We start from the raw sequence: 17801 nt of genomic DNA, 5'->3' as shown, positions 1-17801 counted from the left end.
AAGTCTCAGTACTGACCTCAAACCTTAACTGTGCATGCCACAATACTTATGTGCTTGGTATAAGAATTATGTTAATTCCAATAAATAGCATTCATAATTGCATAAGAGAGTTTTCTAGGTATGTGCATGCTCGTGATTAAGTACCACCTTCATTCAGAAAAACAAGGCATTGGAGTGACCACAAGGGTCAAGCATTAGAGATCGACTGATCTCCATCCACAAACAGACGTACAGTCTTGTTCAAAATAATAGCAGTACAATGTGACTAACCAGAATAATCAAGGTTTTTAGTATATTTTTTATTGCTACGTGGCAAACAAGTTACCAGTAGGTTCAGTAGATTGTCAGAAAACAAACAAGACCCAGCATTCATGATATGCACGCTCTTAAGGCTGTGCAATTGGGCAATTAGTTGAAAGGGGTGTGTTCAAAAAAATAGCAGTGTCTACCTTTGACTGTACAAACTCAAAACTATTTTGTACAAACATTTTTTTTTCTGGGATTTAGCAATCCTGTGAATCACTAAACTAATATTTAGTTGTATGACCACAGTTTTTTAAAACTGCTTGACATCTGTGTGGCATGGAGTCAACCAACTTGTGGCACCTCTCAGCTGTTATTCCACTCCATGATTCTTTAACAACATTCCACAATTCATTCACATTTCTTGGTTTTGCTTCAGAAACAGCATTTTTGATATCACCCCACAAGTTCTCAATTGGATTAAGGTCTGGAGATTGGGCTGGCCACTCAATAACATTAATTTTGTTGGTTTGGAACCAAGACTTTGCCCGTTTACTAGTGTGTTTTGGGTCATTGTCTTGTTGAAACAACCATTTCAAGGGCATGTCCTCTTCAGCATAGGGCAACATGACCTCTTCAAGTATTTTAACATATACAAACTGATCCATGATCCCTGGTATGCGATAAATAGGCCCAACACCATAGTAGGAGAAACATGCCCATATCATGATGCTTGCACCTCCATGCTTCACTGTCTTCACTGTGTACTGTGGCTTGAATTCAGAGTTTGGGGGTCGTCTCACAAACTGCCTGTGGCCCTTGGACCCAAAAAGAACAATTTTACTCTCATCAGTCCACAAAATGTTCCTCCATTTCTCTTTAGGCCAGTTGATGTGTTCTTTGGCAAATTGTAACCTCTTCTGCACATGCCTTTTTTTTAACAGAGGGACTTTGCGGGGGATTCTTGAAAATAGATTAGCTTCACACAGACATCTTCTAACTGTCACAGTACTTACAGGTAACTCCAGACTGTCTTTGATCATCCTGGAGGTGATCATTGGCTGAGCCTTTGCCATTCTGGTTATTCTTCTATCCATTTTGATGGTTGTCTTCCGTTTTCTTCCACGTCTCTCTGGTTTTGCTCTCCATTTTAAGGCATTGGAGATCATTTTAGCTTAACAGCCTATCATTTTTTGCACCTCTTTATAGGTTTTCCCCTCTCTAATCAACTTTTTAATCAAAGTACGCTGTTCTTCTGAACAATGTCTTGAACGACCCATTTTCCTCAGCTTTCAAATGCATGTTCAACAAGTGTTGGCTTCATCCTTAAATAGGGGCCACCTGATTCACACCTGTTTCTTCACAAAATTGATGACCTCAGTGATTGAATGCCACACTGCTATTTTTTTGAACACACCCCTTTCAACTAATTCAACTAATTGCCCAATTGCACAGCCTTAAGAGCGTGCATATCATGAATGCTGGGTCTCATTTGTTTTCTGAGAATCTACTGAACCTACTGGTAACTTGTTTGCCACGTAGCAATAAAAAAATATACGAAAAACCTTGATTATTCTGGTTAGTCACATTGTACTGCTATTATTTTGAACAATACTGTACATCGTCTGCAGATGTAAGGTATTTCATTGCACTTTAACAAGTAATCTGAACGGCCTATATATTTTAAACGACCCCTCACTGACTGAGTTTAATGCCACAGTTATGTCAGAATCCGTCTACTTGTTTCTGTGGCGGTGCATCGGTCTCGTCATGGGGCGCACGGTCTGGAGCGCTGTATGACTGATGCATCAGTTCAATTTAACTTTACTCCAAATATATGAACTTACCTGTTTTAAATACTTTATATTTAACATGTTCGTCTATGTCCAATATTAGTGTTAAACTGTTGGACTTTAAATTAAATCTACTATTGATTTTCACCGTTGACTGGTTTTACAGAACATTATAACTTCCGTGTAACAGTTCGTCCTACTATATGTGAACTAGCTGTTTTAAGTACAGTATTATTATATTTAATGTTAGTTTATCAGTATGTTTGAAAGTATATATTTTTGATTATTGGTGACTCCATAGGCTCTCTCTCGCACCTGCATGGTTTAAAACACAAAATAGTTATTCTATGATGAGAACAAAGAGTCTCTCTCTTGCTTCACTCATGCACGATAATATCGTGTATCGTCGATCTCACTGGCTGATGATATGACGATTTGCAAAATGACCATATCCCCCAACACTAATATATATGTTGTTGCATCTGAATTGCTTTAAACCAGTCTATCACATGTCCATGTGTGGGAGGAAATGCGTTTTCATGCATAGTCTAAGAGGTAGGAGTTTGTAACAGGAATTTCTCTTCACTAACAGGCTGCTAGCTTCTGGAATAGCCCCCTTAGGGATCATCTGATGTATGTGTATGTATATCTCATTCACACACACAGATCTTCCAGTCCTTTCTGCCTTTCTCGCTCTTATTGTGCCTCATTTCTCTTCCACATCTTTCTCCTTTTCTGTCTTTCACACGCGCATCCTTCTTCATCTGTCATTCACACTCTCTGATCTTTCTTTCTTTAATCACTCCCTCACTCACCACTTCCTTTCGAATCCCTCCATCTGTCCTTCTTTCTCTGTGTGTTATACATTAGTGGAGTTCCTTTGAGTTTTTTCCCATACATTTACAATCCCAGTCGTGAAGCCTATCGTGCTGCTTCTAAACATCGTGTAAAGCAGGCAGGATATAAACAAATAGAGGCTACAAGCTTCGTCTGTTTACACCAGTGCTTTCAGCTGACTGTCTGTGCTGGCATGAATTACACAAAAAGGAGCCAGGCTGCCAGGGCCAGGTGGCACGTCTCCAGGGTGAGGTGTGAGAAAGTAGGCAAGAGAAGATAAAAAAAGGCAAAGATTCTCTTCTCTGACCTTTTGACATTCGATAAAACCAAATATGTTCTTCAGGGACAGGGGACATGCTGATGCTGTCAGTTACCCACACTCACACCCACATGGGCTAATCTTGATCTGAGAGCAAGTAACAGATAACAGCCATGTTTTAAATAGTTATTTTTGGCTATATTCGTCTAACATGGTTGAGAGATATATGTTCCAAAGTGAAAAACAACAAATTTGACAGTGATTATGCCTTATGAATTGTTCAAACCCATTGCAAAAGGTTAGAGTGAATCAGCATTTTAACACATCTTTTTTTATTATTCTTATTCTTATTTTATCTTATTTATTAAGTTTTAGGTCAGTAAGAATTTAAACTTTTATTCCGCAAGGATGCATTACATTGATCGAAAGTGTCAGTAAAGACTCTTACATTGTTCAGAAAAATCTATTTTAAATCTCTTTTCAGCTATTGTGGTAATAAGAAATGTTTCTTGAGCACAAAATCTGCATATTGGAATGATTATGTGACACTTAAGGCTGGAATAATGAAACGGAAAATTCAGCATTATCATCACAGGAATAAATTAAATTTCAAAATATATTGAAACATAGGCACACTGTGATTCAGCACATAGTGATGTATCACTGTATAATATAACGATTGTAACTGAAACTGTGGATAAAGTGCAAAAGAACCAATCATCAGTTCCAGTATAGATGACATGCTTCTTCTTCAGTAATACAACTCTATTAGGATTATGTGCACAGTAATAAAATATTATTAAGGTTCTAATGTATTGATATATATTGATATATGACTGTCTTAGCATAGCCACTCAGCCAAAAGATATATTAAGGTATATGAGAATCTCAAATGTTTGTACGCAAAAATTATTCTCGAAACCAAGCATCAGGCTTTCTAGTTAATGCTCTCTTGTACATTTGCTGCTAGATAGATTCCTTCAGTTATCACTCTGAGATATACCGAAATCCTCTCACATACTCCAACTTTCACTCCCAACCAGTCATTTGAAAACATATGTGACTAGTGGAGCACATATGTGGCCCATCCATTTGTGAGGATTCTGCTTTGAATCAGTGGATCCACTTCTCTGTGCTTTTATTTGTTTCATGTAAAACAGCGCCCCCTGATGTCTGGCACGCATGCCTAACTCTAACTAGACAATGCATTTCACCTTTTTTGTTCTATATCCTAGTTTTATAAAACAATTTGATTGTATGAGCACAGTTTATGTATGCTCACACACATTATACACTTCTGTTCAATTGCTCTGGTTGTGTTGAGTGTTGAGCCTCCTGGCTATTCACTAATCCTCACCCGGAAGTCAAATAGACAGATGGTTTACTTTGATAAAAAAAAATATATTAAAAACAACCCTGGGAAAAAAGATGACGATAAATGTGTGAGCACAATTTATGTGTTTCATAATGACAGCTTATAAATTGAATTAGTGCATTAGCCTATGTACAGGAAGTGTGTGTATTGAGAATTGCTAAAAAGTCAAAACGCTCATAAGTATGCAGTGGAATAACCTTGGCATTTCATTCGCTGTAGGACTTTAATCTGTTAATGAAACACATCCTTCTGCATTCCCGATACAATCATTCCTAACCAAAGAAAATGTCGACATGGAATGTTATCACAACCAGCCACAACTCATTTGAATTCACGTTGGTTTGCTAACAGTAATTGGTGAATGCAAGTCATAAGTAACCAGACATTTATATTATTGCCTGAGCTATTACTGGTATTGATCAGGTCAATATCAAAGGAGCTGTGACAAGAGTTATGATCCCCTGAGGTATGCGACAGCAAGCATAAATTAAATTCAATGTCATGATGTGCACATTTTTTAATCAGCTTGTCTGTGTGTAGTCTGAACAACTAGTAATTGACTAATATGACTAAAAGAAGTGCTATTTAATTAGGCTGGTGAATCATGTTGATCAGACAGCACAGCATTATATTTAATGTGGGAACTGACAGATATTCAGCAAATAGACTGAATTTGGATGTTAAATCTGATGTCACACATCACCATTATTGGGTCCAAACGAGTCCCTATCCCGAAAACATAAATCCTGAGCATAACTTTATCTCCATAAAAAAAATTATTCCGTCAAGACTTAAGCAGATAACTATTACACTTCATTCAATGTTGCACAAAGTCATTACAGTCCTTCTGAACAAGCAGAGACCTACAGATTCGGCATAACCTTGCCCACAGCAGGTGATTTGAAGTCTAGTAGTAATTGTGTAGAAATATTGTTGAAAGCGATTCATTTGTTGCAAAAGCGGTGCTTTGATGGCTTTGGATGGGGTGCCTTAAAGAGAATGAATTTAAGCACATTTGATCTGACAGATACAGAGATGTGAGGTTTTCATCCTTTTGGAAATAAGTTGCACTAAAACGTAATAAAAAAACGTAAAAAGATAAACTCACCTGTCAACCTCATTAAACAACTAGATGGATGTTAGACTGGCCTGTCCTAACCGTCTCACTGATCTTCCGCTCTGTTTCATAAATTAACAGTTATATTCCAGGTTTATGGGTGTTGTAATGGATCTTTTAATAGCATTGATACATTTAGGACACAGTAAGTCTCTTGCTTGGTTTATTTTACCCCATTTACAATGATCTCTGTTAGCCAGATATTTTACTTGTTTAGTGTATGTTATGGTTTTTTTATTCATTCATCATGGAATACCAATGATGTTATCACTAATTATAGTAATATACTTAAAATTTAACCTGACACAAGCAGTTTCTAAACTGTTTATTTTTTGTTTGTATTTACAGGTTCTTATTAAAGTGATCGACACCAACAATCATCGCCCGCAGTTCTCTAAGTCCAAGTATGAAGTGAATGTCCCTGAAGATACCTCACCTGACACAGAGGTGTTACAGGTTTCAGCTACAGACCAGGATGAGAAGAACAAGCTAACCTACACGCTCCTGAGCAGCACTGACCCATTCAGTCTACGCAAGTTCAGACTAGATCCTGGAACCGGCGTGTTGTACACTGCAGAGAAACTAGACCACGAAACCATGCACCAACATACTCTAACTGTCATGGTGAGATCATGCGGTCTGCAACCTAATTTACAACATCATCTGTATAATTGATTTTTCTGTCTGATTTAGAAATGTTAGCCAGACAGCCATCATTTACTATAAAGTATCGTGGCAGTTTGTTCTCCCTTTAATTCAGTCGACATGGAGGTGAATCTCCTAAGGACTTGCATGTAAAGTGTTTGATGTGTTTCACATAAGCTTGTAATCAAAGTGTTGAAATTATTGGAGAATTGCTCTATTATATGCCTATCCTCTCCTCACTGCAGGTACGAGATCAGGACATTCCTGTGAAGCGGAACCTGGTGCGTGTGATTGTAAATGTGCAGGACACCAATGACAATGCACCTTGGTTCTCTGGTGCACCATATGTGGGCCGTGTGTTTGAGTCTGCTGCAATCGGCTCTGCAGTGCTTCAGGTCTCTGCTCTTGACAAAGACAAAGGGCAGAATGCTGAGATCATCTATAGCATTGAGTCAGGTAATCCATCTGATTGATTTCATTGCCCTTGACTTTTATCCAGTTTGTCCAGGAAACTACATATTTTATACATATGATGTATGAAATGCCTAAACATTGAAAAGGCAACTAAGTAGAAACAGACAAAGTTTCTAAGCCTATCATATATTTGTTTTAAATTGGGATATTGCTAGGAGATCCACAGGAGCTGCCCTTGCTAGCCACTTAAGTCAAAAATGTGGGAGATATTGAATGTGGCAGCCAAGGGTCCTTCAGTCCACCGAAGTGTGAGCGTTTTGAAACTGAGCAGTGCATAGCACAGATATGACGCCAAGTGGCCTTTTGAGAATGCACATATTTGTAATGTCTGAGATTACAGAAGCTAATTGAAATGTACTGTGTGTGTGTGTGTGTGTGTGTGTGTGTGTGTGTGTGTATTTGTGTGCACGAGACAGCAAACATTGTTCAGATCACATACTGATTGATTGACGTGCAGGCAGCTGATTGGTCAAATATAGATGGTTCCTTTCCTTGACAAACTCAAATATTCATTATAGATAAAGCAAAACAAACATTTATACTAAGAAAAATATTACATTTTTAACTTTAAATCAGTGCATCCATTTTATTCCCTTATTATTTTATTTAGTCTTTAAAGCAGTTTGACGGAATGTTTAAATTAATGAGTTCTAAAGAGTTCACAAAAGTAAAATCTAATCCTTTTAGCAAGTGTTTAATGCATCTTTGTCATATTCCTTCCTAGGAAACGTGGGAAATTCATTTGCTATTGATCCTGTCCTGGGCACTATCACTGTGGCAAAGGAGCTGGACCGTAGCAACAGGAACCGATTTGAGCTAACTGTGAAAGCTTCTGACAAAGGCACACCACCACTTAGTGCTACTGCTTCTGTTGACTTAACTGTCACTATTTCCGACAATGCCATCCCTAAATTTGCAGGGAAGGAGTTTTCTGCAGAAGTCAGCGAAACCGCTCGGCCTGGAGCATTTGTGAGTCTGGTTACAGCCAACAGCCAATCATCAGTGTTCTATCAGATCAAAGACGGAAATGTGAATGGAGCATTTGACATCAACCCCAACTCTGGAGTCGTTGTGACCCATTCGGTTTTGGATTATGAGAATATTCCTTCATACAAACTAACCATTCAGGGAACCAACATGGCTGGTCTGGCTAGTAACACTACTCTGCTGATTCACTTGAAGGATGAAAATGATAATGCACCTGTATTTATTCAAGATGAGTTCACTGGAATGGTCAGCGAGTCTTCTCCAGTCAACAGTGTAGTCCTCACCAAAGACAACACACCACTTGTCATCCGTGCTGTAGACACTGACCATGATACGAACTCTAGGCTGGTCTATCAGATTGTTGAGCCCTTTGCCCATAATTACTTTGCCATCGACTCTAGTACTGGTTCAATCAGAACCATCAGTGAATTGGATTATGAGCAAAGATCTGTGTTTCACTTTTCTGTTCAAGTCCACGACATGGGAATCCCCCGTCATTTTGCAGAGAAGGCTGCTAACGTGACTATTGAGATCCTGGATGTCAATGACTGCCCGCCTCAGTTCAGCCAAGATCTATATGAAACCACAGTCTTAGTGCCAACTTACAAAGGAGTGGAAGTGATCACTGTCAATGCCACAGATACAGACTCTGGTCCAAATTCAAGGCTGTTTTTCTCTACTGTCGAAGGCAATATTGGAGAGAAGTTTAAAATGGACCCGGTCACAGGGGTTATCACTATTCGAAATGTCACTCAGCTTAGAAGCAGGTATGAGCTCAAAGTTAGGGTTTCTGATGGCAGGTTTTCTAAAACAGCTTTGGTAAAAATAAATGTCAGAGAGAATAAGGAAAGCACTCTGAGGTTCACCCAAGAATCATACAAGGTCTTTGTACCAGAAAATTCCGTAGAGAAAAAGACTTTAGCTGTAATTGCTGCAGTGGGAAACCAAGTCAATGAACCTTTGTTTTATACAATTCTGAACCCTGATAAGAGATTCACAATAAGCCGTACTTCGGGAGTACTCTCCTCTACAGGCACACCCTTTGATCGAGAAGAGCAAGCTGTATTTGATATTGTGGTGGAGGTGACCAGAGAAGACAAGTCATCTGATGTAGCCCATGTCCTTGTGACTGTAATAATAGAGGATGTTAATGACAACCCACCTGTGTTTGTCAATTTACCCTATCAGGCAGTGGTGCTAGTTGACACTGAGGTGGGTCACATCATCACAAAAGTGACTGCGGTTGATGCAGATATTGACAGAAATGCTGAGATCAGCTACCATCTTCAGGAGCAAAATGAGTTCGTTCAGATCAGCATGGATGGTGAAATCTCACTAACAAAGAAGCTTGAGAAAGACTCCCTTAACACTGAATTTGTAGTAACCGCTGTAGCCAGAGATGGAGGTGAACCAGCTCTTTCCTCATCTGTTGAAGTGCCAATAATGGTTGTAAACAAAGCAGTGCCTGTGTTTGAGAAAACCTTCTACAGTCTGGAGATCCCAGAGAACATACCGTTACTAATGCCTGTTGTACACATTCAGGCTAATGACTCTGAAGGCCCTAAAATAGTGTACACAATTACAGAAGGGGACCCTCTCAATCAGTTCTCCATCAACTTCAATACTGGCGTCATTCAGGTTGTAAAGCCTTTAGATTTCGAGACCCACCCAGCCTATAAACTCAGCATAAGGGCCACCGACTCGCTAACTGGTGCCAAAGCTGAAGTCTTTGTCGACATAATCTTGGAAGATGTTAATGACAACCCACCTGTTTTCCATAGCAAATTGTACAATGCAAGTCTTTCAGAAGCGTCAGTAATTGGGACATCTGTATTACAAGTCTCAGCTACAGATGCTGATAAAGGTAACAACCAAGTGCTCTTTTATCAGATTGTTGAAGATAAAGATAAAGACAAGAGCTCTGATTACTTTAGCATCGATCGTGACACAGGCACAATCTGGACAACTCAAATGCTTGACCATGAAGAAAAACCCTCACATAAGCTGATGATTAGAGCAGTTGATGGTGGAGTACCTGCCCTTTCCAGTGAGGTCATGGTGTTAATTGATGTAACGGACCTTAACGACAACACTCCAGTGTTCTCACAGAATGTCTATGAAGCTACGGTCAGTGAACTGGCACCCCGTGGCCACTTTGTCACCCAGGTTCAGGCTTCTGATGCTGACAACTCAGATAGTGGTAAACTTGAATTCTCAATAATATCAGGAAATGAAGGACAAAACTTTGCTATAGATCCAAACAATGGGGCTATAATCATATCAAACCACCGGAAACCCCATATGGAGTCTCTCTACAACATCAATGTGTCTGTATCAGATGGTGTATTCAGAAGTTCAGCCATTGTGAAGGTCAATGTTATTAGTGCTAACTTTCACAATCCTACTTTCAACCAGGTGGATTATGTTGTTGAGCTTCTTGAGAACTCACCAGTTGGAACATTAGTCACTGAGGCTCAAGCGACAGATGAGGACTCGGGTACATATGGAAGACTCACCTATCATATAGTCAATGACATTGCTAAAGACAAGTTCTCAATCTCTGAAGATGGAGAGATCTTCACTTTGGAGAGTCTTGACCGAGAGAACCCACTGGAGAAAGTGATTCCGATTTCTTTAATCGCTAAAGATGGTGGTGGAAAAGTTGGCTTCTGCACTGTAAATGTGATTTTAACGGATATCAATGATAATGCCCCGCAGTTCAGAGCTGCTGATTACAAAGTTAATGTTGCTTCCGACATGCCAAGAGGAACAACCATACTTAAGATTGCAGCGTCCGACATGGATGAAGGTAGTAATGCAGACATCACCTATTCTATTGAAGGAGACGCAGACAATGTTGAGGAGAATTTTGAAATCCACCAGTTTAGTGGTGTCATTGTAACAAAGGAAAGCCTCATTGGACTGGAGAACCAACTCTACACATTTCTTGTAAGAGCAAAGGATGGCGGAAATCCTACTAAGTCCTCTGTTATTCCAGTCTATGTCAGGATTCTTGCTCCTGAGGTCCCAGTGCCAAAGTTCATAGAGTCCCACTACAGGTTTGCCATAGATGAAGATCTTCCTCTTGGTTCAGAAATAGATGTCATTCAAGCTGAAAGTGATCAGCCAGTCTTTTACAGCCTGGTGGAAGGGAATACTCCTGAGAGCAACCAAGATGAGGTATTTGTAGTTGACCCCACCTCAGGATCTTTGAAGCTGGAGAAGAAGCTTGACCACGAGAGCACCAAATGGTATCTGCTAACCCTACAAGCACAAAGCGAATATGATGGTAACAAAGTTGTCTCCTCTGTGGATATTAGTATCCAAGTCAAGGACGTCAATGATAATCCACCGCTCTTTGAGTCAAACCCTTATGAAGCTTTCATTGTGGAGAATCTTCCAGGTGGCACCTCTGTTATACAGGTGAAGGCCACTGACCTGGACTCTGGCACTAATGGTCACATGATTTACAATCTAGATTCCAACCAAGAGGCAAGGGACATTGCAGAATTGTTTGCCATCAACAGTGAAACAGGATGGATTACCACATTAAAGGAGCTTGACCGTGAGTCACACTGCCACTTAATTACACCGGCGCTTTCTGTTAATGTTGGGAAGTCCAAGCAAACAAGAAGATAAACTTCATGAATGCTGCGGAGTACTCATTGCACATATATTTCACAATAACTTGTGAAATATAAGCAGTTATAAATTGAGCCATTACTATAGCTACTAGACATACAGCAGGAAACCACACACATAAATAATAATTTCAACTGCTGTTCACATTCATTAGTTTGACTGACGTTTCTTGCGTTTGCTCTCTGAAGGTGGAGACCCCTTGGGACAGTTTGGCATTGAGCATACTCAAGGCGAGTGGAAGGTCTCTGTGCGGAAGCCTCTCGACAGGGAGGAGAAGGACAATTACTTGCTGAACATTACGGCCACTGACGGGACCTTCACAACCAAGGCTGTGGTTGAAGTCAAGGTCTTAGATGCCAATGACAATAGCCCAATTTGTGAGAAGGTATGAATGTTAGTTTTGTGTTTATGGGAGTGTGGGCAGTGCATTGCAGCAAAATGTCATGTAGTCTGATTTTGTCAGTTGAGGGGAGGGCGCTGCCTACCCGCTGTGCATGCTAAATGGGACGAGACTTAGAGAGAAAGAGAGAATGTCAGGAGGGATTTGAAAAGGTCCTTATGTGAAATGCAGCATTTAAGAAACAAAGAGAGTGATTTAGCACTGTGAGTGGGTTTTGTAAGGGCTAATGTGCTTCTTTTATTTATTGTGTTCCTTTTTGAATAATGTTAATTTAATAGTACTCCTGCAGGGAAAATCTTTTAGCCCTCTTTTCAATTTGGCTTCACAATTACCACCAAACTGTTTCTCTTTACTTTTCTTTCTCTCTTCTTTTTGGGCCTTATCCTCCCATTTGTGAAGTCACTTCTGCTTTTCACGTGTCTTTCTGTTCTTTGCAGTCATTCTATATGGAAAGCGTCTCGGAGGACTCCCCTGCTGGTAGGCTGATCCTGCAGGTCTCCGCCACAGATGACGACATCCGTTCCAATGCACAAATCTCGTACGAGCTACTAGGGCCCGGATCAGAGCACTTTAGCATCGACTCTGAGACAGGTAATCATCACTATTTGGATGTGCAGGTCAAAGAGGCCAAATCAACTTAAAATACTGTGTACACACACACACACACATTAAAGTATCCTGAAAGAACATGTGTCACTGTTTCTTCAAAATATTAAGCATTCATAATGATATGAAATGTTTATAGAGCACCAAATCTTCATATTAAAATGGCTAGAGTAATGGCTATTGAAAATGTTGGTTTGCCATCACAGGAATAAATTACATTTTAAAATATAACAACATAGAAAACTGTTATTTTAAATTTGTTAATGTTTCTCTTTACTATAACTATTTTTATGAATAGTACTATTACTATTTTTTTTATTCCTTCAATAAACTATTTCACTTTATTCACATTAATATAGATTTTTGATCAAATAAGTGCAACCTTGATGAGCATAAGAGACTTATTTCTAAAACATTCAAAAATCTTACGCACCCCAGACAGCCAGACAAATAAATGCCACATACACACTGAGCATTTAAAACATCATTTGCTTTTGCCTACAGTCAAACACACATCCTATTTAAAACCAGAATACATTCTAATTTAATTACTTGTGTAATTCCAGGGAAGGATGTACACCCTTAGGCTTTCATGACTGTTTTACAGTGAATACCATGGAATTCTTTTCCCAATATTGTTGTACTTTTCCTTTTTTTTTTTTTTTTTAACTTGCCTGTGTTATTCACACAAACACATTCAAATTTTTTTTTTTCTAAAACATTTCAAGTGTTGCCCCACTTCAGCTATTAACTCAAATCAACTGTCTCTCAACTGTGTGAATTAAACATCGGTTCCAGGCGGAAAGAGAGCAGAAATAAACAGTGGGTTTGTGACAGCGTCACACTGCTACAACACAAAAGCTATTGTAAAGGCGCTACTCACTGGCTCTTTGATAAGGTTGAGTGTGAAGGCAGGGAAGGCTGGCTCGCAAACTGAAGGAGCGCTACTGTTCTTCTGTGTGGGTTTGGTGTGCACTGAGAATTTTCTTCACTTTTTTTCCTCTTCGTTCCATCGAGAAAAAGAAGAGGAGCATTATTGCAAGTTAGCAATGCCAAGTGTGCTCTCATGCGAGCCAACAGACCCCTGAAAGCTGGCGGCTGCTGTGCCGAGGGTGACTTTCCCTTTGCTTCTTTTCTCAGCTCGCTCTCCAAGCAGCCCACATGCTGACTGCACTTTCTTCTCCCTTGCCATTTCTCTCATTTCTCACCATCCCTCTCCTCTTTAATCTTTTCTATTTCTTAAAGCCTCTCAGCGCAAGGATGATTTTAGCTTTCCTCGAGGGGGAACTTTTGGACACCCTGCATTCATCCTCCTTGAGATGCGCTTCAGCTCAAAGGTCGACAGCAAACAGCTGGCACACAAAATGACCACTCCAATGGAACATAGCTTACGCTTGCCGAAATTATTAGGTCAGATCACTTCCTCGTGAAAGAGAGAACTGTCTCCCTTGCTCTCGTTCTTAGAGTGTCCTCTTGATTTGACAGATGAGATAAGTTTGAAGTGGAACTGGATTGTGTCTTGTTCATTAGTGCAGTGCCAGCTGATGTTCAGAGTGATTGATGGGGAGTGAATGTTGGGGGTTTTAGCAAGCCACAACTATAATAAATATACAAAGTAGCCTTGCAGACATGACGAATGAGAGAGCAGAACTGTTTGTGTGTGTGGAAGCAGCATCAGTGTGCCTACAAACTGGTGTTTACACAAATTCATATAATTTGTTCACCCAAAAATGAAAGGTCTGTGATCAATTACTCACTCTCATGTTGATCCAAGAATTTTTTTTGTGATTTTTTTTTTTATTGGAAGCTGAGAAATGTCTGTCCATCCATTAAAAGTAGGGCTGCACACTTAATCAAATTTCAATTCGCGATTACAATTATGGATCCCACAGTTATCATAATCGTTCAAAGCGGCAATTAATCGTTCAGAGTCCACTTATGTTATTCTGCACATTTAAGATATGTTTTTTTTTTCTCTTTCTATGTGTTATCTTATGGGTTTTTCCATTGTTTTAGTTTTAGTATAGCATTATGATACCATTTATATTTTTTTACTTTTTTTTTAAAGAAGAAACCAATCCGATGTATAATTAACATTTGAGACTTAATATTATAGAAAGGTTTTTCACTTAGTGTTTCAGCTTGTTTATTTTCATATAAAAATATGGCATTCAGTTGCATCAAATAATGGTATAAACATCATTCAATGTAAATTGTGATAATCGTAATTCAATAATTACAATATTCAAGGCATCATCAAAGATGAAGGAAAGTCTTATTGATTTGAACACTCATTATTGATTGATTTCATCAGGTGAATTGAATGAAAACATTGCTCCCTCTGGACCGTGAAGAAGAGGAGGTTCACAAGATGAAGGTGCGTGCTCTGGATGGAGGCGGACGCTTTTGTGAAGCCGAAGTTGAAATCACAGTCGAAGATGTCAATGACAACGCTCCACAGTTCACCTCTGACCCCTACATAAATATACAAAGTAGCCTTGCAGACATGACGAATGAGAGAGCAGAAACTGTTTGTGTGTGTGTGAAGCAGCATCAGTGTGCCTACAAACTGGTTTTACACAAATTCATATAATTTGTTCACCCAAAAATGAAACCAAATCAATGAAAGGTCTGTGATATTTCACTCTCAAAAATTTTTTTGTATTTTTTTTTTTATTGGAAGCTGAAAATGTTGTCCATCATTAAAAAGTAGGGCTGCACACTTAATCAAATTTCAATTCGCGATTACAATTATGGATCCCACAGTTATCATAATCGTTCAAAGCGGCAATTAATCGTTCAGAGTCCACTTATGTTATTCTGCACATTTAAGATATGTTTTTTTTTCTCTTTCTATGTGTTATCTTATGGGTTTTTCCATTGTTTTAGTTTTAGTATAGCATTATGATACCATTTATATTTTTACTTTTTTTTAAAGAAGAAACCAATCCGATGTATAATTAACATTTGAGACTTAATATTATAGAAAGGTTTTTCACTTAGTGTTTTCAGCTTGTTTATTTTCATATAAAAATATGGCATTCAGTTGCATCAAATAATGGTATAAACATCATTCAATGTAAATTGTGATAATCGTAATTAATAATTACAATATCAAGGGAATAATCGACAATTATTATTTTTGTCATAATCGTGCAGCACTAATTAAAAAAGTCCATGCAACTAAAACATTGACACTTTAAAATGTTCATAAAGACCAATGATGAAAATATTTAATTAAGGATTAAGTTAAATCAGAAATCTCTCTGGTTTCATTGAAAATATCTTTTATTTGCATCATCAAAGATGAAGGAAAGTCTTATTGATTTGAACACTCATTATTGATTGATTTCATCAGGTGAATTGAAAACATTGCTCCCTCTGGACCGTGAAGAAGAGGAGGTTCACAAGATGAAGGTGCGTGCTCTGGATGGAGGCGGACGCTTTTGTGAAGCCGAAGTTGAAATCACAGTCGAAGATGTCAATGACAACGCTCCACAGTTCACCTCTGACCCCTACACTTTCACTGTGTTTGAGAACACAGAGATAAACACACCTGTGGCTCGCCTGTACGCCACAGACCTGGACACAGGTAAGATCTCCACTATCCAGAACAATGATATATTTATTCAAAAATATATTCAAATATTTGCATATAAGTGTGTTTCCCAATATATTCTCCAATTTGCAACAGTATGGCCTGTCCGTGTCCATCAGTGCTGTTATATCTTTAGAGATGAAACCAACATGCACATATGACGCTCTCAGTCAAACAGGGCAGCACCTTTAATCTAGAAGAACACAAACCTCTCTGTCTTTCTCTCTCACTCGCTTCCACTCAATTTCTCTGATTTCCATTTGTATGGATTCCTGTCTTATCATCCTTTTGTACTCTGTATCCTCAAATAAACACATTGTGTTTCACTTACCGTCTAGCCTAAACACAAGCAATCTCTTCTTCCCTCATTTCTCAACATCAATGCCACAACCTTCAGATCATTGGTTGCTTTTCTGAAGATCCCTGATGTGGTAAAATACTAGTTAAAATCTATAAACGTCACCTATGACGTGCTTTTACTTAAAAAGCACTTTTTTTAATTGAGTTCTATGGGATTAGCCTACAGTAGCTGCACCAATAGACTTGTAATAATCTTATGAAAGTGTTTATTCCTTGATCAGTAGACTTGCATAATACTGAACTGTCATAAAGCTGCTGCATTCCAGTAATTTGGTCTGACTGAAGTTTAGTAGAACACAAGAGATTGTGTTAACTGGCTAAAATGAGAGAGAGTGATTGTACTAGCAAGCCACAAATGAGGCTTACTCAAAAATGCATTAGAGGGATTAGTGTACTCTATCTTCATCTTGTTTGTGTGTGTGTGTGTGCGTGCTTTCCTCAATACAATAAGTGCCAATCACTCACACTTCTTAATATGCAGCTCAGGACCAGAGGTTTCACCATTGAATCTTTTGCAGGATTCATTTTTAAGTCATTATAGTTAAGCAAATGAGACGAAGAAACAGTTACATAATAAGTTCTTACAAATAATTTTAACTGCTAGAGGCTTTGCCATTGATCTGAAAGCTTCTTAATCTGCAAAATGTATTGATTTGTTGTCAGTCATTATGAATTGGTTGTCCTTTTGCAGTATGACAACAATGACAGCAACAGCTGGTCAAAATTGTTTTTGAATTTCAGTTATGCATTAAATTAAGGAATAATTGACAGTGTAACTGTATAAATGCACTACTGTTCAGAAAATTGGGGGCAGGAAGATTTTCAGGAATGGGTCTTAAATGTCTTTATTAGTCTGATTGTGCTTTGTGTGTGTGTGTTTAGGTTCTAATGCAGAGATCCTGTATTCACTGCTGGACTCTGCTGATGGTGTGTTCTCGATCGATGAGGAAACCGGCATCGTGCATCTGGATCGTCCTCTGGACCGTGAACTCCAGTCACTCTACACCCTCCGCGCCTTTGCCACAGACCGTGGGTCCCCTCAGCGTCTCTCTTCCATCACCACCGTCAGTGTTTCCATCTTGGACATCAACGACAACCCTCCAGTGTTTGAGCGCCGCGAGTACACTGCCACCGTCACTAAAGACATTCCGGTGGGCAGCCAGCTGTTACGGGTGCACGCAGCCAGCCGAGACACAGAAGCAGGAGCAGAGATTACATACACAATTATCAGTGGCAACGAGAGAGGAGCGTTCCGCGTCGACCCCCATACAGGTAAACACAGCCGCTTAGACGAACCGAATGAGAACCCTGCACCACTGACTTCCAGTTAAATTACAAGTGGACTTCTGGTGGATACATATTAGACACTTCATGGCCTGTCTCATCTTTTAACACTGTATACATTCATTCATTAATTTATGTATTTGTTCGTCCGAATATTTATTTAATAATTTGGAAAATAATT

The 17801-nt window shown here is 39.1% G+C and overlaps 1 protein-coding gene across 1 annotated transcript in view; it reads left to right on the top strand.

The window, feature by feature from the left end:
* Positions 1 to 17801, top strand: part of LOC113105601 (protocadherin Fat 1-like) — a 90145-nt gene that overhangs the window by 57589 nt on the left and 14755 nt on the right. Inside the window, 7 exon segments of the mRNA XM_026266770.1 lie at positions 5973 to 6248; positions 6515 to 6725; positions 7468 to 11499; positions 11537 to 11757; positions 12210 to 12363; positions 15737 to 15970; positions 17219 to 17608. Coding sequence (XP_026122555.1) covers positions 5973 to 6248; positions 6515 to 6725; positions 7468 to 11499; positions 11537 to 11757; positions 12210 to 12363; positions 15737 to 15970; positions 17219 to 17608 — 5518 coding nt within the window.

Source organism: Carassius auratus, chromosome 1, assembly GCF_003368295.1.
Source record: "Carassius auratus strain Wakin chromosome 1, ASM336829v1, whole genome shotgun sequence".
In the NCBI taxonomy this organism is placed as follows: Eukaryota; Metazoa; Chordata; class Actinopteri; order Cypriniformes; family Cyprinidae; genus Carassius; species Carassius auratus.
The sequence above is the reverse complement of the archived record's forward strand: the minus strand, read 5'-3'. Positions and strand labels throughout refer to the sequence as shown.